At 37.4% G+C, this 24130-nt stretch overlaps 1 protein-coding gene and 1 long non-coding RNA gene across 2 annotated transcripts in view; both read right to left on the bottom strand.

Annotated features, from left to right (window-relative positions):
- Positions 1-24130, bottom strand: part of LOC133978152 (copine-9-like) — a 240085-nt gene that overhangs the window by 112484 nt on the left and 103471 nt on the right. Inside the window, exons 4-7 of the mRNA XM_062416514.1 lie at positions 17928-18031; positions 2949-2988; positions 1056-1058; positions 399-475 (exon numbers count right to left, since the gene is read on the bottom strand). Coding sequence (XP_062272498.1) covers positions 399-475; positions 1056-1058; positions 2949-2988; positions 17928-18031 — 224 coding nt within the window. The remainder of the gene's footprint in view (positions 1-398; positions 476-1055; positions 1059-2948; positions 2989-17927; positions 18032-24130) is intronic.
- LOC133978126 (uncharacterized) lies at positions 22498-23684 on the bottom strand. Its single transcript, XR_009924993.1, has 2 exons — positions 23576-23684; positions 22498-22901 (listed from the first exon to the last, which is right to left on the bottom strand). It is a non-coding gene; the product is annotated as an uncharacterized LOC133978126 (long non-coding RNA).

The raw sequence follows: 24130 nt of genomic DNA, 5'->3' as shown, positions 1-24130 counted from the left end.
CACACATTTCATTCTAATCAATGATACTGACAGGCAGTCAGATAACAGGTAATATAAAACCACCAAGTTGAAGAAAATGAAAGATATTACAGACTCAGACTGTCACCAACATGACTGATATCACTAACATATGCAGATGATGAACTACTATGCTTTATTCACATAAGTTGCCTCTCCTTAGTCTCCTCTCAGAGTGCAATTACAACAACTAATTGTTTCATATATATGTTTAGTCAATTAAAACACACTATTTGGTGTTATTTTTGCATTTTGTGGATGACACTAAACAAGCTCTTTTAGGATTTTGTGTTAGGATCGATTCTCTGCACAAACTTAATAGAGAAGCCTGAATGTTTTACTGATATCTGAACAGTGTGTGTGCTGTATGCTGGACTTACGAGAGCGTCCTTTCCAGCCTGCTGCCAGTCGAGCCGATGATCTCCCCCAACGTACAGAACATCTGACCCAGGAAGTCCTTCACCAAGGAGAGAGGAGACCAGCACATAGTTAATAAAGAGTACTTACTGTACATATGAGGCTTCACATCAGTGCATCATTACAGCATTAGTGTAGGAAAGCCATTATGAAGCCAATTTTATATATAGGTTTACATTTACATCTTACAATACAATACAAAGGTCTATATATGTCTTTAAATCACTATTGTTTATTTGATACAACACAAACTTAACACAATTTAACACTGTATTTTGTGGTATGTTTTATACATGATACATCTTATTCATTCACTTACTAGCATGTTCTTTCACTCATTACAACTGGTGACTAACAAAACAAAAAATAATTCTGTTCAGGGACTTTGAGATTACAGTGGTAGTCTCAGAGACGAGCAGATCTCCTCACAATCCAGCCCAGATGGTCTTTTATCTGTGGAACAGTGTGGCTTCCTTCACTTTTAAATCAGTTAAGCAGCCACAGAGACACACCGAAAGGTCATGTTTAACAGAGTGGTAAGACCTTAGCTCAGGTCAGGAAATGTCCAGCAGGTAATCAGGAGAAATGAAATAAATGGATACAACGTGATGTCAGCCTACCTTCTGCTCGTCCAGTTGGGGAGGCAGTAAGAAGAGGCAGACACATGTTAGAGGAAAAGCTGGAAAGACACAATGACAACACTTCAAGTTGATACTAAAAAATACATTTTCTCTTCTTCTTTTTTTTTTGTTTGCTACTCAGTGATTTGTTCTGTACTCATGTTTATCAATGCTTTATCACATCAGCGGCTGTACATTGTATCTACATTAAAAAACAAGGTAACATATGCCCTTGACTTGGCTTTTGCCATTTAACATTGTACTTTGGCAATGTATGTTTACATTTCACATTAAATCAAATTAAATTTAGACAATCCAGTTTGTGGAGCCATGAAAACTGACAAATATTAGTAAAAGATTTTCAAATTAGTTAAATACATAACTGAACAAATATTTAAATAGAGTAGCTGGTTAAATCATAATACAATCATTTTCTTTAACCTTCAGTTTGTTAAAAAAATCTTTAGGCCTATTTTTCTTTAAATTAGTTGATGAATTTATTAAAATGTTTAGCTACTTTGTTTTGTCTTCACATATGTTATAGCCGACTTTGTTAGCTTACCAGCTAAAATGTCTTAGCTACTAGCACAGTTTATACAGTGTAACTTCATATGGATGATAATGGCATGTACACACGTAGCCGGGTATCTTGAAAACGGATATATTTTCATGCATTTTTGCATTTCATCCGCACGAAAACTCGACGATTATTTCTGATAACTCCGGCCAAAGTGAAGATTTGGGAAAACTCTTTTTCGTGTCAGTGTGTTTTTTTGTGTGTTTTTTTGTTCAAGAGGGATGGGAGGGAACATTTATATTAAAAAAAAAAAAAAGTAAATGCACCCAATTGTAGCAAAAAGGCTCGTTTCCATTGGCAGTCCACCTGCCAGAAGGAGCAAGGCCATGCACATAATCAAATGTATCATCATCATCCTATTAATCACAAATTGATTCATCATAAATACAATATACAATGTCCTGATAATCACATGAAATATTTCATCATCAAGCTACACATGTAAGCATAATATATAGGTTACCCACCCCACCCTCGCCAATTCACACATGAGACCCCGCCAGTGACCAGCACTCCAAAAGACCCGACTCCCCCCACTCCCCAGCCCCACATAGATTCATAACTGCATGTATTAAAATATAGCCTACATAAATTAATCAATTAATGTTAGTACACTGCATTCAGATAATTCAGGCCCTAGTGCCCACATGTTTGGTTGTCTATTAACCATTTTTTTTAGATTTAAAAAAAAAAAAAAGGTTATTATTGAAAACGGAGGGGGAGAAATAACCGTTCTTATAAATAGCGGCTATGTGTGTACATTATCTGCACTAGTGTTGTTTTATGTTAAAGATAACTATAGCTAGCTAGCTGAAAAGGCTGATGCTCAGTGTGTTTAGTGACAGATAACATTGTTTTCAGTTAGCTAGCTAGCCGCCCAGTCCTATAGATGTCATCACTGATTTCACACACTGACATGTTAAACCAATTTATTTGATCCACTAATACAAGATAAAGCTGTATAACAACCTTTCTACAAGTTAAGGAAAACATAGTACATTTTATTTCATGTTACAAGTCATCGCTAGCTGTGTCATTTATTCTTTTATTCAATTTTATTTTCTTTACCGCTTATCCTCTAGAGGGTTACAGATGAGCTCGAGCCAATCTCAGCTCATACTGTGCAAGAGGCAGAGTACACCCTGGACAGGTCAGCAGTCAATCACAGAGCTAACACAAGTATTATTTATATTTATTTGTTTGTATTTCTGACTTTATCTGATAATCTTTTACTTCCTGGTGTTGGTTTCAGGGCACCATACAAGTTCACATGTCATTGTAGAACATAACAACAGAAATAGTCAAAAGCTTCTTACATGTTTGGAAAGGTTGGAGCTCCTCGTATCCACATTGTATCTGCAATTTAATACAAAATACCGACGTTAGGTGTTTTACTTTTAAATACACACTGCGATTACTTAACCACATGATGCAACAGACATCCAGAAAGGAAAAACAGAGAGCACAGCCTTCAAGAAAACATAAAAACCCTCCTAACTCCCTTGTATTCTGCACTCTGACATACAGGCTTCCCTGGGAATAAAAAGATTAAAATCATGTATGCCAATTAAATAATTAGATACAGTGTTCATAGGTGGGGTGACTCAATAGTGATATAAAATGAATATATGAATCTGGAGCAGCACTGCAATATAATGAACCCTGGTATCATTGTGCAGATTGAAGTCATTTCCACTATGGAAGACATGTTGCTTATTTCTCCTTTTTAAGGCTACTGTCTCCCCAAGGACTTCCTCTTAAGAGCCTTCACGAGAGACTTCTTTGAAAAAGACTCTGCTCATGTTTGACAAAGGAAATCTACTCGTGTCGAATAACATTACACAGATATGATGTATTCTTCAGCTCCTCATCCCTCTCTGGATCTCTCTGTTTCTCTCTCTGCCTTGCTCGTTTGCTGTCAGTATCTTTCTGAAGTGTACAGTGAGGAGGAAGGATGAAACCTATCGTTTCACCTTTTTTCTGATCTCTGTCTTTGCTTCAGTTAGGCAGCCACATATTTAACCTGACAGTTACCTCGTATCCTCGCTCCTGCTGAAGTTGCGAGGCTACCGATAGCAGATGGAGGTTCGTGAAGAGGTTGTAGAAGGAATCTAAGATGCTTTCTTTATTGACTCAGAGTAGGAACAACACTGATACTTCACTCTAAAGACATACTGTACATCTCAGTAGTGTAAGGTTCTCAAGAGGACAGGCAGCCTTGGAGAAGATGAATGACAAATTCTCTGTGTTGTATTGTGTGAGTATTGTAGAGTGATGCCCTGTAGACCATCGGTTCCCCTGTTAGCCAGGGTTAAAGCAAAGCTAAGACAATAACATGGTTGTCAAACTTAAAACATTTCAACAGCAGAGACTATAACGTCTACACTTGCAACAGCTGGTAGAAACTTTCCCAGTAACTGCTGCGTCTTCATATACTCCATACATTTTTGCATTTCAAACAATAGTTTGCAATAATGAATACTTGGGAGGACAGTGTGTTTTTGTCCCAAGATCCTTTGCCTGGTTCTAACTTCACTACTCCATCACTTACAACTTTTCCCAATTTGTTTTTACTTCCCTTTCTGCTCTCTCCCTCTTGGTGTGTAACCAAAACCAGCTTCTTAAACAAATTTTCAGCGGGAAAATATACTTTGTAAGAAATACAAAGATGCCCCAGATTACATTTTTCTATATACACTACCGTTCAAAAGTTTGGGGTCACCCAAACAATTTTGTGTTTTCCATGAAAAGTCACACTTATTCACCACCATACGTTCTGAAATGAATAGAAAATAGAGTCAAGACATTGACAAGGTTAGAAATGATGATTTGTATTTGAAATAAGATTTTTTTTACATCAAACTTTGCTTTCGTCAAAGAATCCTCCATTTGCAGCAATTACAGCATTGCAGACCTTTGGCATTCTAGCTGTTAATTTGTTGAGGTAATCTGGAGAAATTGCACCCCACGCTTCCAGAAGCAGCTCCCACAAGTTGGATTGGTTGGATGGGCACTTCTTGCGTACCATACGGTCAAGCTGCTCCCACAACAGCTCAATGGGGTTCAGATCTGGTGACTGCGCTGGACACTCCATTACCGATAGAATACCAGCTGCCTGCTTCTGCTCTAAATAGTTTTTGCACAATTTGGAGGTGTGTTTAGGGTCATTGTCCTGTTGTAGGATGAAATTGGCTCCAATCAAGCGCTGTCCACTGGGTATGGCATGGCGTTGCAAAATGGAGTGATAGCCTTCCTTATTCAGAATCCCTTTTACCCTGTACAAATCTCCCACCTTACCTGCACCAAAGCAACCCCAGACCATCACATTACCTCCACCATGCTTAACAGATGGCGTCAGGCATTCTTCCAGCATCTTTTCATTTGTTCTGCGTCTCACAAACGTTCTTCTTTGTGATCCAAACACCTCAAACTTGGATTCATCCGTCCACAACACTTTTTTCCGGTCTTCCTCTGTCCAATGTCTGTGTTCTTTTGCCCATCTTAATCTTTTTCTTTTATTGGCCAGTCTCAGATATGGCTTTTTCTTTGCCACTCTGCCCTGAAGCCCAGAATCCCGCAGCCGCCTCTTCACTGTAGATGTTGACACTGGTGTTTTGCGGGTACTATTTAATGAAGATGCCAGTTGGGGACCTGTGAGGCGTCTGTTTCTCAAACTAGAGACTCTAATGTACTTATCTTCTTGCTCAGTTGTGCAACGCGGCCTCCCACTTCTTTTTCTACTCTGGTTAGAGCCTGTTTGTGCTGTCCTCTGAAGGGAGTAATACACACCGTTGTAGGAAATCTTCAATTTCTTAGCAATTTCTCGCATGGAATAGCCTTCATTTCTAAGAACAAGAATAGACTGTCGAGTTTCAGATGAAAGTTCTCTTTTTCTGGCCATTTTGAGCGTTTAATTGACCCCACAAATGTGATGCTCCAGAAACTCAATCTGCTCAAAGGAAGGTCAGTTTTGTAGCTTCTGTAACGAACTAAACTGTTTGCAAATGTGTGAACATGATTGCACAAGGGTTTTCTAATCATCAATTAGCCTTCTGAGCCAATTAGCAAACACATTGTACCATTAGAACACTGGAGTGATAGTTGCTGGAAATGGGCCTCTATACGCCTATGTAGATATTGCACCAAAAACCAGACATTTGCAGCTAGAATAGTCATTTACCACATTAGCAATGTATAGAGTGTATTTCTTTAAAGTTAAGACTAGTTTAAAGTTATCTTCATTGAAAAGTACAGTGCTTTTCCTTCAAAAATAAGGACATTTCAATGTGACCCCAAACTTTTGAACGGTAGTGTAGCAAGGAATATTTTAATGCTACTTTTACAAGAAGTATCTGTACAATGTCAAAAATGTACATTAATTTGGCTATGATAACTGCTTCTGGTAACTTAAGCTTCATTAGCATTTTACGTTTATGTTAGATGCATTTGGTAAAGCCAAAGATCTTCTTGTGCTTCAAGTGGCATTATCATTACACAAGACCCATTTTTTTCAGTATTTCAGCATATCAAAGTATTACCATTTATCTCTAACCTTACAAAAGTGAGAGTAGCTTAAACCTAGCATGGGGGAAACCGTTCATAAAACTTCGTGGAAGGATACCTGTCGTTTTTTCTAAAGTGGGCGCATTTATGCGTTATTCCAAGATGGTTACCCTTGTTAGCTATTTTTAGCTCCAACGATAGCAGATTCACTCAGTCAGTCCAGCAGAATATGATTCAAAATGACTTGATGTATTAGCATGGTAGGAATATCTACAAACATTCATAGTCCACACAGAATGATTCCTAGGCGCAATTTATACCTGGTATTAAAATGTGATCTATATCTGGATACATTATAATGACATCTAATCAGTTGGTCTTTGAATCGAATCTCAATATGAAAATGAAAATATGAATCTTAATATGACTTGGAAATGCTGCCACCACAAACGTCATTAATTTTTAAATCACTTTTTTGTGAAAGAAGATTTCTTGCTACTGCTGCTACTTGTTTTAGCTGACAGGAAGAGGCTGAGCTAGTAGGCCTTACCACTTAATGGGGTGTTTCTTTTCTAATAAATGTGGTCATGTTGATAGCATACACCTGCTGAGATCCAATTACAATGAGAGCCTGACCAGCTCCAACTGTGGTCTGATTGATCCAATTGTATTGCAATCACAAAGCATTCTGAGTACATCTACATCAGCAGCTGTTTATTCCCCCTTATCCAGATACAGATTGTATGTTAATGCCAGGTGTAAATAGGGTATTAATGACTTTAGTGATCCCTTTTCATCAAGCACCACCAGCATTGCAAAGTTTATCATCCAGTAAAATATCTCACAGGGATATTTAGTTTTAGCATGAGTCAAAGGTGTATTTCTGCATGGTATCATGTATAGCCATTAAGTGCATGTTTAAGACCCTTTTACTTGGTTATTATTTTAAAACAAGTCAGCTAAAGACAGTGATTTCAACCAACTCACAGAGCTTGCTAGCTACAGCTAATAGCTACAGCTAATAGAAACAAAATATGCTAGTGACAGCTCATTTCAGCCAGCAAAACTCTCTTTTTTATTTTTACTCATACCTGAAATTAAGAACCCATTGTTTCAAAACTTTTCAAATTACCTGGAATTTTGTTGGTGACTAAAAGGGCAGCACTTAGTAAAATTCTGGATATCTTTGAATAATTAGCTACAACTAGAAGGCTGGTATTAATGTTTTTGCAGATTTTTGGTTTAGTTTAGTTTTCTTTTCTTTTTTTTTTTTAACTTGGTTGTAACAGTCTGAATGATATGACTCAGTGACACTGTGCTTCATTCACCTAACCATTGAACCTCCTCCCTATTCACTGCCATATAAAACCATCCTGGATTGGCAAACATGTGGTCAATGACCACAATCAAGCCAACAGTTATGTTTCCTTCAAAAAGTATTTGGCAAAAAAAAAAGTGTAATGTATAAATGTAGTTTGTCTGCGACAGGTTTTCTCAACATCACTCCCTCTTCTGCTATTCTCTGTCTCCTCTATCTCAAGTTTTCCCTCATCCTTCTCTCCTCTTTTATATCCCTTTTCTCTCTTCAGTTCTTAAGAGACCATGGAGGGTCCCGTAGTGCTGTGATGGACAGGTGAAGGTTCTGCATGGTCAGGAAAGACACAGCGTGACGGGACTGACAGCTGTGTGATGAACTGACCCACCCACACCCCCTGCATCAGGAAAAAGTGGAAAACTGCTTTCAGAGTTTTCTGTGCATACCACCTCTTTCTCTTGTCACACTAATTGAGAGGGCATAGAATAATAGTTATTTTGGTTACTGAATATAACCACAGTATCCACTAACATCACTTTTCATTGTGTACTGTTTTCTGGGTTTCATTTTTCTAAGTTCAGCATATGCCAAGTGTCGAATTATGGGGTATTGAAGAGGTAACTAAAAGCTGGTGATAATGGAAATAATGGAATTGAGAGGAAATGTAAGAGAGGTACCAGCAGCATATACCAGACTGTGGCTCTGCACCCAAAAGTGCCAAATGCAGTGCTCTCCATTCAAAACAGTCACTCCATACCTCCCCTACCACACACACACACACACACACACACACACACACTTATATCATATCTTTATCCTCGATGTATCACCACTCCTCCATTCCAACAGAAATCCCTCCCACCCCCCCACCACTCTTGCTTTGTAGAAAATCTCCTTCACCAGGCGATGTCAAATTGAGCTCTATGCCGAGCAGATGAAATTACCACACAGTAGGACAAGCCTGTGAGCGATGGCCAAATGAGATTTGAGTACAGAGAAGCAATAGAGTTGCTAAAAATTCTAATGACCTTCATTAATATGGCAGACAGCAGCGAAGCTAGAGGGCTTCACATCAGAAATGAAGGTGAACAATGAAAACAGTTTGTGTTTTGATACAGAAGGAGTCACCTTCATATTTCTTTTTATCACCCCCTTCAGCACGCACCTTCATTTCCTTTGTGTTTTTTTGTGAGACGCACAAACAGTAGGATTCAGAATCTATATGAAAAATTATAAAGTACGACATCCATTTCTATTGTAGCCGAAACTTCCTAGATCCAGAGTTTATTAAAAGCTTGGATTCCCTCCTCTTCATGGCTTTACGCTACTTATAAAACTCAGTACACAGTAAGTGCATTGCACTGCTAATTTACAGCTAATTTAAGCTGAGTCATATAGTCATCATGGTGGTGATTAGTAGTGGAATCGCATTACTGTTGTCTAAGTGTCAGCTGTGAAATCAACACAGTAATGAAGGGTTACATTGTTAACAGCCATCGTGATTTGCTGTGTGGAGGCACAGTAGATCAATGACAGACCAGAGCAAGTCAAAGTTCATTTGGGGACTGTTAAGTATCATCGCAAAGGTCGGCGTAGAAAACATTAATAAAAAGGGAACGCCGCTGTGCCTCCACACATGGCGGATCATGATGGGCGTTAAATATCTAACCCCTCATTACTGTGTTGATTTTCTCTGGCTGACAAGAATGATAAAAGTGTAATTTGTACACACCCACGCAGTCCTGTGGAGAGGTCTAATCAGCCAAAATAATTAAAATTACCCATGTGGGCATTCCATGGGTTCAACAGTAGCGAGGCAGGACAGGAATGTTATTAATCCTAATTGAATTTCCCCCTTGTGGATCAGATATTAGCCTATATGAAATGTGTAGTTAGGGTTAGGGGTTAGGGGTTAGGGTATCTTGAGTCCCCTCATCCCAAAGTACTAACGTGGTTGCTATAAAAGGATGTGAATTCAAAAGACAGCTCTGAGACTGAAGCCACATTTCTAAGGTAATTCTGGGAATAATGGGAATAGTGAAACTTGCTACATTTAACCCTCCTGTTATCCTCGGGTGAATTTTAACCCTTGATGATCACAGGTGTTTGTTTTATGAGGCCTATTGACCATGATTTCCAAAAAATATGTGTAAAACGTGTGGTAATAAGTTGGAATGAAGTTGGCTAAAAAGGTCTAACACAGAATCGGGTGATCATTTATACCTTATTCTTTCTAAACATTCCAGACACCAGACCGTGTCAGTTTTAACCTGGGAGGAAAAAAGTTGCATGGTCAAGGGGAAAACAACAGGAGGGTTAAGAACATTTTATGCATACAGCTCATATGTGCTGCCCTTTTTGATATGACCTCAAGAACTCCTGGCAGGACACATTTTAATTGCTTCGTTATTGAGTCTCATTACCTTTTAATGACATTTGAAATGTTTCGAGACAATGAGCAGCGTCACAAAAATCACATTACTTCACTTGAATATTGTTTTCCACTTCAGCTAATCAGGCTGTATTTGATGCATTTCTCAGTATGTTCTAGTATACATTGTACATGTGTGTGCTTCAGAATCAGGACTGCCAAGAAAGAAGCATAAATGAATTTAAGAAGGTGTGTGTTGGAAGTAAATGCAGCCGTGATGTGATTTACATATTCAGTTTGCAGTCTAAGCCTGGAAACGGTGGCATACATATAGAAACCTAATTACACACCACGGCACGCTACGTTAAGTTAAGGTCTGATTCATTCCTTTAGGGTACAGAATAAAATGTAGAACAGACTGAAATACATTCCTCCACAGTAACCACTGATTGCAACCCCTGTGCTCTAAGTGTGCTGGCATTTACAGTAGAAGCTCTCATGGCTAGATTTATGTTCTTTTACTAGCCTACATACAACTCTAATGGGTCTTTAAGAAGCTCACTCTACTGCCAGTGAAGAAACTAAAGCAGTTTCCTTCAAATTTAATGTTTCATTCATATTTTATTGTGTCGAGTTTAGAGGCATCTGTGTTATGTTGAAATCTGTTGGAAGACAACTATCTCTAAATAAAGCTATCGTCTACCATCCCTCTGCTCCCTATTCACAGCTATTTTAAGAACTTTCTAACTTAACTTCCTCCTGTAACATTATCATTTTAGGAAACTTTTATATTCATTCCCCTCACCTAGATGTATTTGTTGTCATAGGCTCATTCTGTACTTTAGAATGAGCCTATGAAAGGTATACTAAGGTATACATCACATTTATACCTGCTATATACCATATATCACACTCTGGTCATGTTTAAAACCTATTTTACTATATCTCATTATATTCTCATTCTGTATGTCTCAGTCAAAAGTAAAAGCCTGAAATGATGCAAATTAAAGACAAATTCTGGCTGTTCTTACTGTCAACAAATCCCATGAAAAGACCAAAACCAACCAAATCAACTGATCCACTGACAAGTACTCTGTGTGTATCTAAAGCCTGATATATCTTATTCCTCTGTGCCAGTAGAGCTCCATTGTCTTACAAAAACTAGTTAAAACACATCAGTGCGCCACACTGTTGGACTGGATGACATTTTCCTTCATTACCATGAATACACACGCTGCAGTTTATTTTGACTCAATCCCCTAGTGTGATAATTAGACTCAACTTCCATTTCGATTCAGAAAGTGTAATGGGGAAACTAAAGATATTTGGTTAAAATACTGCTAATAGCATGTAAAAAAGGCTATTACAACAGAATGGTGGAAAGGTAGCGCCCTACGACCAACGGCCAAAAACTGTTGAAGATACCTTCTCAATAGAAATACTGACAACATATATTAAGACTACAAGAAGCACAACTGGAGGTAAAAAGGGAGAAATGGACATTACACAAGACTCAAAATGGTGACATAAGAACAGGGCTGCCAATTAATTCACTAACAGGATTGCACGAATGATGGAAAAAGTGTGACATTTCCAAAATGTCCATTGTGTTTGTTTGTTTTAGTTTTTAGTCTTTTATTGTCATTTTTTTTAACCCTTACATACTGTTCATATTCTACACCCTCACAGTATGTTCCCGGTCAATTTTGACCTTGTCTAACAATCCCTTCATAAAAAGTGTCTATACCCCATTTTAACAACATTTCTATTTAGAATACACCAATAGTTGATCTGACTAATCAATACATGGGAGATTAAACCTTGATTCATGTTTCAGAGAGCAGAGAGAGTGTATTTTTTAGCTTTTACACCACTCATGGAGAGCCATCACTTTTGGAGAAAAAACATCTCCTATCACACAATATCATGTCCTATTTTACCTAAGACATGAAAATATAACATAGCTATAGTGATGTAAATGTATTTTATGGAAAGTGAAAATGACAAGAACTATTTTATAACCATTAGAGCCATCAGTCTTCACTGCTGCATCATAAAAAGAAATCCTCATAACTACTATCTTATTCAAACTATTAACTATTCATTTCACTAAAACACATGTCAATAGATACGGAGATAATTTGACCCAGAACAGCCTCAATGGACAAAAATGTGTAGCATCTATACAAAAGTATATCATTTTAAAATATTTAAAATGTTGTGCCTTTCAGACCACTTTAGGGAAAGTCATCAAATTTCAGAGTAAAAGACATTTGAGGTGTTACAGCTGTCAAATGTCAAAACGGGTCAAATTTGACCCGAACAGTGTGTATGGGTAAACATTGCAAACCCTCTGACAATAAAAATAAACCTGGGAATAAACCAAGCTTATATGTATCACTTTGATAATTGGACGTGTTTCAGATGTGTATTCATCCACAGCTGGAAGTAGGTCCACAACAAATTCACAATTTTCTCCTGTTTGAATAATGTTTCCTAAAAACTACAATCTCCAACTGTCTTTAAAAATAACACTATACATTTGTGACCTAAATTAATTGTGATCCAATACATTTATGACCCAATTTTATAGATTTAAATCTTCAGTAGGAACCAATGGGCTGGGACACTGTTGGCAAGTATGAAGAGGTGGACCATCTAGTGTGCACTGCAGTCTTATTTCAAACCTTTACTGTCAAATCAAAGCATGTGATATATGCCTTGAAAGGCAAAAAGAATTGATGCACTACCAACAACTACCTGCTATATTTGGCATTTAAATAACATCTATCTGAACAAAAACGCACTGCGTGTTTCCAGTGACAATAGCTCAAATGATGTATTGCTCTTTTTGTCACACGTCCATTCATCTCATGTTCCCTATAGAAATAATACATCACTTTGCTCCACATCTTTCCTGTGTGATTCTGTGGGCTAAAAATAACCTGCATGGAGAGCTGGGCGTTTAATAATTGATTCCCTCTGCTGGGATGCTCCCTTTTATTGGAATCCCCTCTCATGACCCCATATCAGGGAGACCACGAGGCTCTCCTGAGACTCAGTACAATCCATGCTGGAATCTGGGCCATTCTGGAAAGAGACCAAACACTCATTTATTACTGTTTCTAAGACCATTTTTTCGCCATTCTTGTTGTGTAGGAATGAGAGGCTGGTCTTCCTCAGTCAATATCGGTGCAAGGAGATTGAAAAGTGATTGATATTTCTCAGCATATTATTGAATAAGAACATATTAGATCATCATGTGATTGTTGCATATCTCAGCAATGCCAGAATAACATGTGCATTCATTACTATGGATGCTAATAATGATTCAATGATCTACCATTCCTCCCCAACAGAGCTGATCTACCATAGTTCTATCAACAAGGAACAGCAGTAAACTAATTGTGCATACTACTGAAACCATGTCTGAAACTATGACTATGACTGTGATGATCTACTTAAATTCTGTCTGCACTTTTTTTAATGTACAATACTGTCCAATATCAATATTTCATGTATACTATTACTTTCAATTCAATTGTGTAATAATTTTCACTTTAAAATCTGTGTAATAACAATATCAAACTGAGGGGTATTACCATTCAACACCAATATTATCGATATTATATTGTACACAATGTTTTTACTATACTATTGTTTTTATTGCTTGTGTACTTACTTATTATTTATTGTTTTTTATTATTTCTATTGATGCTCTTTCTATTTTTACTATCCACTGGCTGCTGCAATGCTATAAAGTATCCCACCATGGGACTAATAAAGGAATATCTTATTTTATGTCACTATTTTTTATGTTTATTAAAATTTAAGTGCCCATATTTGGGGATCTTCCTGGCCTGATGCAGTGTTTTGTTTTTTTTACATTTCTTGTGGAGAGAGGTAGTAAATATAGTAGAAGACAGGTGGAATGCTCTGCAGAGCAGGCCCTTAATCTAACTGTGGTGGTGGATGGGATGACTTCTGCTCAACTCTTTATGTTTACATGCATTAACCGTCCTGTTGTCTTTCCGTCAACCGTGCGACCTTTGTCCTCCTGGCTTAAAATTGACCCGGTCTGGTTTGACTGTTCATAAAGCATAAGGTATAAATGATCACCCAATTCTGTGTTCAACCCTTTTTTGACAACTTCATTCTAACTTATTGCCACAGGTTGTCCACATATTTTTTTGAAATCATGGTCAAAAAGACTCATTTAAATGAAATTATAGTTATGGAAACTGAAACAAGCAAAACTGAAATAAGTATCTGTTATGTCTCGTCAAATTTGTTAATGTCTTGTCTTGTGTCATGTGTTGGTCCTTTATCTTTTAATTTAGTCAAGTCACTCATGTCCCGTCCTGTCATGCACTTCCTGTTTTATTTTGTACTCACCTTTTCCCTCTTGTTCCAGATCCTGACTTCCTCCCTTTGTGTGCCTTCCCTCCGCTGTGATTGTCAACCCCGCCCCTGATTGGTTCCACCTGTGTCCCCTTACCTCATGTTCAAATAGTCCTTGTCTCCCTTGTCTTGTGTCAGTTCGTTTTGTCCTGTCAGCGTCACCGTCATGCAGCCCGAGAAGCCTTGTTTCATTCTGTCCTCCAAGTGAGCGTTTTTTGTTCCCCTTTATCATCCTCCTTGAGAGCGTTTTTTGTTTAATAAATTCCCTTCGAGTTAAGCGTTTGAGTCCTCCTTCCTGTCTGAGGTCGTTACAGTATCTACCTATTAAAGCCAAGGTTTATTTAAAAATGACAGTGTTTTGAGTATTTATGTTGTACTTGTGTTCCATTAGTATTGGGCTCCTGCCTACTGTACTTCATAGAAAATAGTTATATTGCAAAGTGAATTAAAAATGTAATTGGTTTCAGGGTTAAAAGCACTTGTTTTACTAAAATGTTAATAATTAAGTAAAGCTATTGTCCTCTATGGCTTAATTTGAATGTACTGAAAATATTAAAGTGGAACATCAATGTGTCTTCACAGGTATTAGGGAGTACTACTGCATATGTGAACAAGGTTGTCTTATGTCTTCTGCGACTGCAGTATATCTCCCAGAGGGTAAAAAGGTAAACGGTCCATGTGGGGGTGGGTGGAGTCTTTTACAGTGGTGCTGGCCCTGCTCAAGTAGTGTTTTTGAAATATGTCTTGAACACTGTTCTCACCTCTCTCTGCAGGGACTTCCAATCTGAGGCATTGCAGCCTCCATGCTAGATAGAGATGTAGCTGGTTAGTACGCTCTTTCCGTGGGGCCTCCCCACTCACCCACCCACCTGAGGATAGGTGGGTGGGTGGTGGCTTCAGGGTGAGTGTTGAGAGTAGGAACTGTTACAGTGACTAAGACCTATTTCCACATACTGTACATATGGGCACATCAGTATTGCATTAAGACAGACTTGAAAAACTCAGCTCTATCCTTTTATATAATATTGAAATGAATCTTTAGTCATAGTATACATTAAAGAATCAAGTCTGTTCGTTTTTTAAAGAGAAAACTCATTTAAAAAAACGTACTTCTTTTTATATAACTTTAACACTGTCTATACTGTTGATCTAACCTCATATCACTGTCTACACTGGACATTAATGTCAAAAGTGTAGCTTTCTAATTGACATTTAACTTTCTAACACACCGATCTGTTTAGACTGCAGCTTCTTTTCTTATTTACTGAAAATTGGGATTGGTTCAATCAATGCTGCATCCTGGTGCTGTTGACGTTCACCGTTATTGACCACACCGTGATGGTCGGAGGGGTGAAGAGTAGCTCTGATCAATACGAAGGATGTGATAGGCTCTTTGGGCACTTCTTCTACCTGACCCCCATGCTGGGTCTCTCCTCTTCACTCCCTGTAGAGACATTGATCGCCTCTGTGGAAAGAATTGCTGTTTGGTAAAAGTTGGTAAAAGTTTTTCTCTCGTGTCTGCCTGTATCTACCTGCGGTCCCCTCTGTGACAGATTCACATTAAAGGCAACGTTTAAAATGGATCAGTATCTAGAGAAAGGCTTTGCACATCTGTAACAAACAACAAACAACAGTAACACTATTCTCTTTTCTTGGAATCCTTTGGGATTGGTTGGGGCATCAACAGGCAGCAGAGATACAGTGTCCTCATTTGCAGGCTGTAAAATTAAACTCCACAGTATCTTTATATACTTAAATGCCTTGAATAATGTGCTCATGACAATAGATTCAAAAGGAAAATAGACTGTGACAAATGTAAGTGGAATACTAAGAGACTGTGTTTTAATGGATTAACTGCTCATCTAAGATGTGATTGGTTCATTTTCAACAATAAACTAAATACTTTAATAGTAAATAAATGCTATCCACACAAAGGTTACGTTTTGTCACTGCTCGTTGATATATTTTAAAATCAGTTGACTTTGGATCAAGAAATTACTATTTACATTTCAGCCATGATTCAAATTTCCAAACAATTATCTTTTTTTTGTTTTGTTATCCAACACTGTGAAACTAGCTGACATGGCTTGCTGGCAGGATTGTTTTGCTCAGGGGCAGTTTGGCAATCAAGGAGAGACAGACTGTGCTTGTCTAAATCTGCAGACGTGCCAACAGCTCTGTGAAAATGTATTTAAGCACAGCAGTTCTTTGAGCTAAATGCTAACATTAGCATGTCAGCTCACGCTGATAATGCTAACATGCTGATATGTAGCAGGTCTGATGAATACCATGTTCGCCATCGTACTTCAGTGTGTCAGCATGCTAACATATGCTAATGAGAGCTAAGCATAAAGCACAGCTGAGAAGGGCTAGCCAATATGACCAAAGTTTTATATCCTGATGTAGTTTATATTATATCCCAATAATGATACCTATCCCAACATAGCACATTTGAATTCACTGAATAAATAGTTGGTCCATGTGGTGGAGAGGTGGAGAGTTGATGACAATTAAACTAGTTGTGTTACATTACTCTAAATGCAATAAAAGCTCTGTGAGTAAAAAGCTGGACAGACTCCAAATTTTTTTATTTTTTTTTAATGATTTTTTGAAGTTAAGAGTTTAGGAGTTATATCAGGAATCACCACAGTCATTATGATCCATATATGAAAGTCTCTATATAAAATTCCATTGAAATCTGTCCCACTGTTGGATAACACCAAAGTGGGGAACTGACGGACAGACAAAACAACATCTCCAACTATCTATAAAGCTAGAGCATTACTGTAGCTAGATATGAATGCAGGCGCTCTGTTCTGTTTACACTGCATTGGGTGCTTTGCATAAACAGACATGTCCATTTATGCAAGGCACCACCCATTCACATGTTTGTCAGTATGGTCAATGTAGTAGACCCTTAATACTTATTGGACCAAATGGATTAAATCCTGATATTAAAAAGTGTTTGTGACACCCAGAGAACAACATAAAATCTTATATTATCTTGTTTTACAGCAATTTCATTTAATGACTAAATGTGAAAAACAGACCTGCAATTCTGGCTATTGCCACTATGACAAGATCCTGACCTGATCGAAGTCAGAAGAACCCGACCAATGAGACGGCTAGTACAGTCCAGTCTAGTCCTGCAGCCACTGGTGCAGATACATTTATTAGCAGTTCTGGCTAATAATCAAACATATAGACATAATGAAGAATTCATTTACTGACTGGAGTAGACATTTTCTACAAATGGTAGAGACTAAAGTTTTAGGAATGTTGCTTGGTAGTAGAAATGTTCATGCTAAAGAGTAAAAGATTCTGGAAAAAAATGGCAAAGAAATGTGAAAAAGTTGAAGGCTGTCATCTTACACTGTACTGTACTACATAATGTTCCAGCATTTACTTTATTTCCTCTATTTTTCATATAAATTGTGGTTTCAGGTTCTGTGATGGAAACCAAAAGAAATGCAGAAATTTGTAATTTTTTGCTGATTTGACATCTAACAATTTGACAAGTCATTAAAAGAGAGTCAGTTAAAATGCTTTTATGGTAATCAGCTTTGACTGGAGGCTTCTACTATATAGTGGGTATGAATCAGCAGGACTGAAGAAGAGGAGGTTTGATTGAAGTCATTCCCTGGTATAACAAAGGGAAGAGACAGCAGTGCTGTAGAGGAAAAAGGCGGAGATGTTCCCACTTACACATCAAAACGAAGGTTCTGCTTCTCTTCAAAGAAGAAATCAAGGACGAATTTCCTCACGAAGTCGGGGTTCAGCGTGTTATCGATCACTTCCGTCCGACCAAACTGGAAGAAAAAGACACACACAGGAGAGAAAGAGGTGAAGAGAAAGTCAAAGTCATGCTGATCAATCTATACATTTAGAGAGAGGGGGAAGGGTATTTCTCACCCATCAAACATTTGATCATGATGCACCATAAATCTGTCATAGCAGTGCTCAAAGTAGTAGATTAATCATAGGAGTGTCAGATACAATTGTCTTACTGGGAGAAAAAGTGACCTAGTTATCTTCCCTACATTTCTGCTCAATCTTTCCACTCAATGGAGAGTGCAACATGACAGCAAATGCAGGGGAGAGCTGCCATGGTTGCTCAATTTAAATATCCAGTGATTTTTTACAACCGATCTAATCATCTCATTATCTTCAAATAACAAATGGATGGCTGTGCCGAGCCTATAAATTCCAATCAATTAGAGCACGATTGAAGGCAAAGGCAGAGATAGAAATCTATAAATCATTCTTGATCATTGCTTTTATTCAATAAAGACAGAATAAACATAAATTGTGAGCCAGTGTTGGCGTCACCAGACCCCAGACAACAACAGCAGCATGTCCAAGCGAAAGGAGAATTGGCTGATGTGATTGTTCTTGCTGTCCACACTGACCACATAGAGATTTCAATATAAATCATAAAAGACAAAACCCACAGTCCTCATTCTGTGTAAAAATGCATTTTAAAGTTCAGCTGAATCTATATAAGGCTTCAGTAATGTGTTAGACGAATCAAATACACCAATGTTACATCATCTTTAGATTGAAATTCCCTGTTTGCTGCCCCAAACAGTTGACCTCATGCAGCAACATTCTCTTAAACATTCTCAACCACCCAAATATGAAAACTGATCTTTAAATGGACGCATGTTGCTGATTGTTTGATATTAGCATAGGTAACACCCCTTAAACACTATATAAGGGCTGGTGTTGTGCCATGTGCAAATACTCTTGTGCATGTCCAGATAAATGTCACCAAAAAAAGGCATCAAGAAGATGATGAACTTTAGCAGTAATGAAACTGACGTACTGTTAAATAAACATAAGCTTGTTATAGTCCTAACTGGGATCAATCGACCAATAGTTCAATTCAATTTAATTAAAGACTTTATTTAGGATACAGCTCATGGGTCCATATCACAATAAAATACAGAAGAATATAAAAGAATATGATATAATATAAAAGTATTTCTTTGGCCCACAAATGTAATGATGCAATTACTGTAATTACTCTGAAACACAAACTAACTTTGATTATATGATATTCATGTGTTTTTTATGCTCCTCAAATTTAAAACTCAAAACTGTGTTGGACAAACAATTTGTGAACTGTGAAAACAAGATGCTTTTTTTCTTATCTTGGTATGAGTGCTCTTGACTACTCGTTAAATCTTCTCTTACCCAAGAAAAGAGCAAAAATAAGAAAACATTGGCGAATCCCAGAAATCAATGGGTGCTAACAAAATGAGGAAACAAAAATATGAGGAAATGTGTTCGTATATGGCTTCTTGTGTGAGGCCCATTGTTTCCTTGCGGAGACACTGCAGGGGATCAGTAACACAAAGTGGAAATGTGGTACTAATATAACCATAATATGGGAGGAAAACACTTTGTCTAACTCAGGCTGACAGGTAAGTCATTCCTGCATCATCAGTGTTTCATGGAAGCCACATGGGAAAATGAAATTCTGGTGAATGACAGCAAATAATGCTACACTTTACTGCTTCTTATGATTTCTTAATGTCCTCTGGTGTCACAAAGAACTCATGAAGAAGTAAGAGCTTATGGGCATTATTAGTATTGTTAGACTGAAAATCAGTGTGTTATGAAGAAGGACAAACAGGTAGAGACAGGCTGAAAAAGAGCGCAATATTACAGAGGCATTAATGTGGGATTGCTTGCCAGGCATTGTCATAGTACACAACTTCTTTTGACTGTTTGATTTATCAGGCAAAATCCCTGTGTTACCAAGGTTACCAAATAATGTATATTAATTGTTCACAAAAATACTATGGTTCTGTTTGCGTTTAGAACACAAACGAAGTGTACTGAAGTCTGTTTCAAAGTGGGCAAAGACCCACCTCTACAAGCTGTCTTGGTTTGGGTTGGTAGGTTTGCATCAGAGTGCGATTGACACCTTTCACACCAGCCAAAATGAACTGCAATAAGCAGGAAAACACACCAGAGGTTTTAACTGAACCAAAAAGGTCAGATCAGGTTCAATTTGTTAGAATAAGAACTCTGAAATAATTTTAGGAAGCATATTTTAGCTTCTCTGAAGTAAAAGGAGCTAAAATCTTTGACTGCTCACAACTGACATACTGGAATAATTGTTAGACATCTATACTGTTCTGGCACACATGATATGTTATTCTATACAGCACTGCTAACACCTTCAACAATAGAGCAGTCATTTTGTAACATTTCCTGTCATACTGTCATCAACATAAAAAGGATCCTTTCACTCAACTGAATCCTCTGTTGATTGCCGTACAATCACACGCTCATCCCTCAAATCCACAACACAATCCCATCATGCTTTCTGGCAGGTGACGGTGATGAGCTATCGATCTGACAAATACCTATAACCCCCCCTCCTCCCTCCGCACCTCAGCCCTGTTCCTGCTCCCCTCGATCAGTCAAACTCCATACAGGAGAGAGAAGACAATCCTCTATCAGGTATTAATCTCTTTGAATGGATCTCAGTCAGTCAGGATCTTAATGCTTGGCAGTGACTCTAAACCCTTCTAGAACCTTCAGTACAATGAGTTTAGATTGTCAAAACATGTTGCTGATAGCTGCCATCACAAAAGACAAGTGAATTCCACACTGACATCTTGAATGAAATGAAGGTTATTACAATTTTTTTCTGGCATTGTGTTTTAATCATGGTTAGATCTGTTGCTGTTGTTGTATATTACAGGACAGCTACATGAGACACATTAAAATGATTATTATCTGATTTAAGGGGTAATACATCTTCATCATCACATGCACAGTAAGTTATGTGACCAAATCCCATATTTTGCAAAGTGTTTGAAAGCTCTGTTACTGATTTTTTTTTAAAGACTTTTTTGCACACTGTTTAATGAATGAGCAAGGTAACATTGTGCTTTTAATTATAATGACACAAATTGTTAACCAGCACCATGCATGTGCACTGTGCAGTCATATAATCACTTGAAATATGTTGATTTAGTCGAAGTCAACTGCAAACAACAAACATTCCATTTCATTAAATTACATTCTGATGTAATATAAAAAATGTCTCTTTACCTGATTGGCTATAGACAAATCTGAGTTATCTTTTACCAAGATATCTGTCCAAGAGATGCTCATCTAGGACTGGGTGTCAGTACTAATTAGCTTTAAGGTATCGACCAAAATAAATCAATACCGAGTAGTATCTCCTGTCAAACGATATCTGCAATCAATCCTTTTTGCACCCAGAGCTAGAAAATATGATTATGTTGCCTCCTGAGTAGTATGCAAGCACACATTCATTGACACTTTCATGACTTTTTTTTTTGCCAGTTTATACATCTATGCACATACACACGTACATGGATTTATAGGTGTGGGTGACATATGCTGTTATCCACATGCTGATTTTGAGCAACATTCAACATTTTCAAAGCAATATAAACACCTTAAATAACATCTTTAAGTCTGAAATGTTATAACTTTTCCTAAAGTGGGCCAGAATCTACAAGAATGAAAATATTTTAAAACGATTTATTTTTATTGCAGCTGGTATACATATTAAAGATTATCATAAAACCTACCATTCAAATGTTGCACTTTTCATTTTCAATCAATCAACAGAAATAATTATGACTGTTAGGTTATCACTTTAGATGTATCGTATATTGTAATTGGGAATGTGTGTTCACACCAAAAGAAAACATGAATGCAAAATACACTAATTACACTAATTATACTTAACCCGAGTCAGAGTATGAACAGAATGTAAGGGTAATAAATATTAATCATTTGAAGACTTTCAAAATGCATTTGTGCTAAAATCAAATCATGAAGATTAGAGGAGTGGTGGCCTTTTATGTTATGTATTCACATGATAGGTATCAAATGAAGTACTCAGTTGGTATCAGTATCACTTTAAGGGTACTTGGATTGGTACTGGTATTGTCATTTTTTACCCACACCTGTCTTTATCCTAATTATGAGTTAAAAATATCATCATCAAAACCCAGAGGAAAATTTTACTGCTCAAAGCTTGCTCCTTTACGGCTCGTGGAGCTCAATGAGAGTTCTCATTTCAGTCTCGTTGTAGTCATTTTTGGTCTCAAACATTTCTCATTTGTTTCTCCTAAAATTCACTAGGAGCAATAGGTGAGACATGACTGCTAGCAACAGGAACCTTACTTGAGACATGATGGAGCTTTATTTGAGACTTCCTTTGGAGACAAAAATGAGCAATACTGGAGCTATTATGGAGCATATATATCGACACTTAAAATGTTGAAAAAAGGCCTTTATTAAAATCACCATCTTTAGTGTACACCACAGCAGCACTTTCTAAAGCACAGTTTGAACAGAATCATGATAACACTTGACATTTCTGACAATAGTGATCTCTTTAGAAAAAAAATGCAGATTGCCTTAACCAACCTGTAACAACTGACTATTTCAGCTAGTAGTGTAAAGACAGTTTATAAATGTGTCTCTTCTCAGTGAAACTTCTTAAAGAAGTGTCTAACAGTGTTCCACAGAGCTGCACAACAATGCAGAGCATTCAATTACTTTAGTATTTAAGCAGTATTTGTGTATGAGGATTTATTTGACCATGGTCATCTCAACAAATGTCTTCTCAGCCGATGTCCATCCATCCTGTGTGCCATAGTGCACCATGTACCTGCAAGACTGACAGAAAGCCCAGATTACAAATAAATTCCCTTAACATACCATAATAGCAAGCTATCAAATATGAACTAATTACTGAATTGTTATGGAGAGGACAGTCCATGTCCACTCTTTGCATTGCACTTATTTTACCTTCATGTGGTATTTTATACGTTTTTTAAGTTACGACTAAGTCATTATTTGTTTTCTTTTTATGTAAGTGTGTTGGATTTAGAAATAAATAACGAAATAACATTTTTTGTAATTTTGGACTCACTATTGAATATGAAAAGAATGACTGAAACACAGATTCATAGGAGCATTCCAGATCTACCACCTGCTGACTCAGGTCTGAATACTTGTGTGTATGGGGGAATAGTTAATGATACAGCATTTTAAAACAAAACATGATAAAGTCCTGTGGGGTGAATACACACATAAAAAATAAACAAGATAAGCAATGTACTGCTGATGGCTCTAAGTCAGAGCACTGGCAGCCAAGATAGGTGAAAGACTGCAACCCTGTTGCTACAGAGGAATTATCACTCAAAAGGTTGAGGAGAAGTCATTTTTTTAAACCACAAAATGAAACGCAGAGAAAAGAGGAGATGACAGTGAAAGCACTACCCACCCACCACCACCCCAAAACAGTCAAACTAGTGGAAACACTGGTTTTAAAAATGTAAAACTTTTACCATTTTGGTCATTCTTGGTGAGCCAGGGTCTGGCTCATATCATCTTCAGTGGGTAGCGCAGTCTTTTGGCCATTTCTTTTTTAAATGTTCCTGCTGAACATTTCTTTCTGTGAAATACATGAAAGAACAAAAATAATTCTTTTTTCTTTTTTTAATAATGTGGTTCTTAGTAAACTTCAATTTTACATTATATTTCTTAAGTTCTTGTAGCAAATCAGACATTAATATCATTTGTTGCAGATAACCCCTACTACTGAGACTACAGTCACTTCACCAAGAAACACATACACTCCCTAAATGCCCTACAGGTCTTCTTTTCAGGGTTGTTAATGGGCTTACTGAAATTATTTCCTACTATAAATGACTACTACTGAGAGCTAAGATCACCATAAATCAATAATATGATGTTCTTTGTATCCACAAAAGTCACAGCTTTCTGTTCATACCCAATTTATGCAACGCACAAAGGGCCTGATTTACTAAAGGTTTGCGTGTGTAGAAATGTGTGCAAACTTGACATCACCTTCAAAAACTGTGCAAGCTGATCTACTAACG

This window comes from Scomber scombrus, chromosome 3, assembly GCF_963691925.1.
Source record: "Scomber scombrus chromosome 3, fScoSco1.1, whole genome shotgun sequence".
Classification (NCBI taxonomy): domain Eukaryota; kingdom Metazoa; phylum Chordata; class Actinopteri; order Scombriformes; family Scombridae; genus Scomber; species Scomber scombrus.
This window is presented reverse-complemented; position numbering and strand designations above follow the sequence as displayed.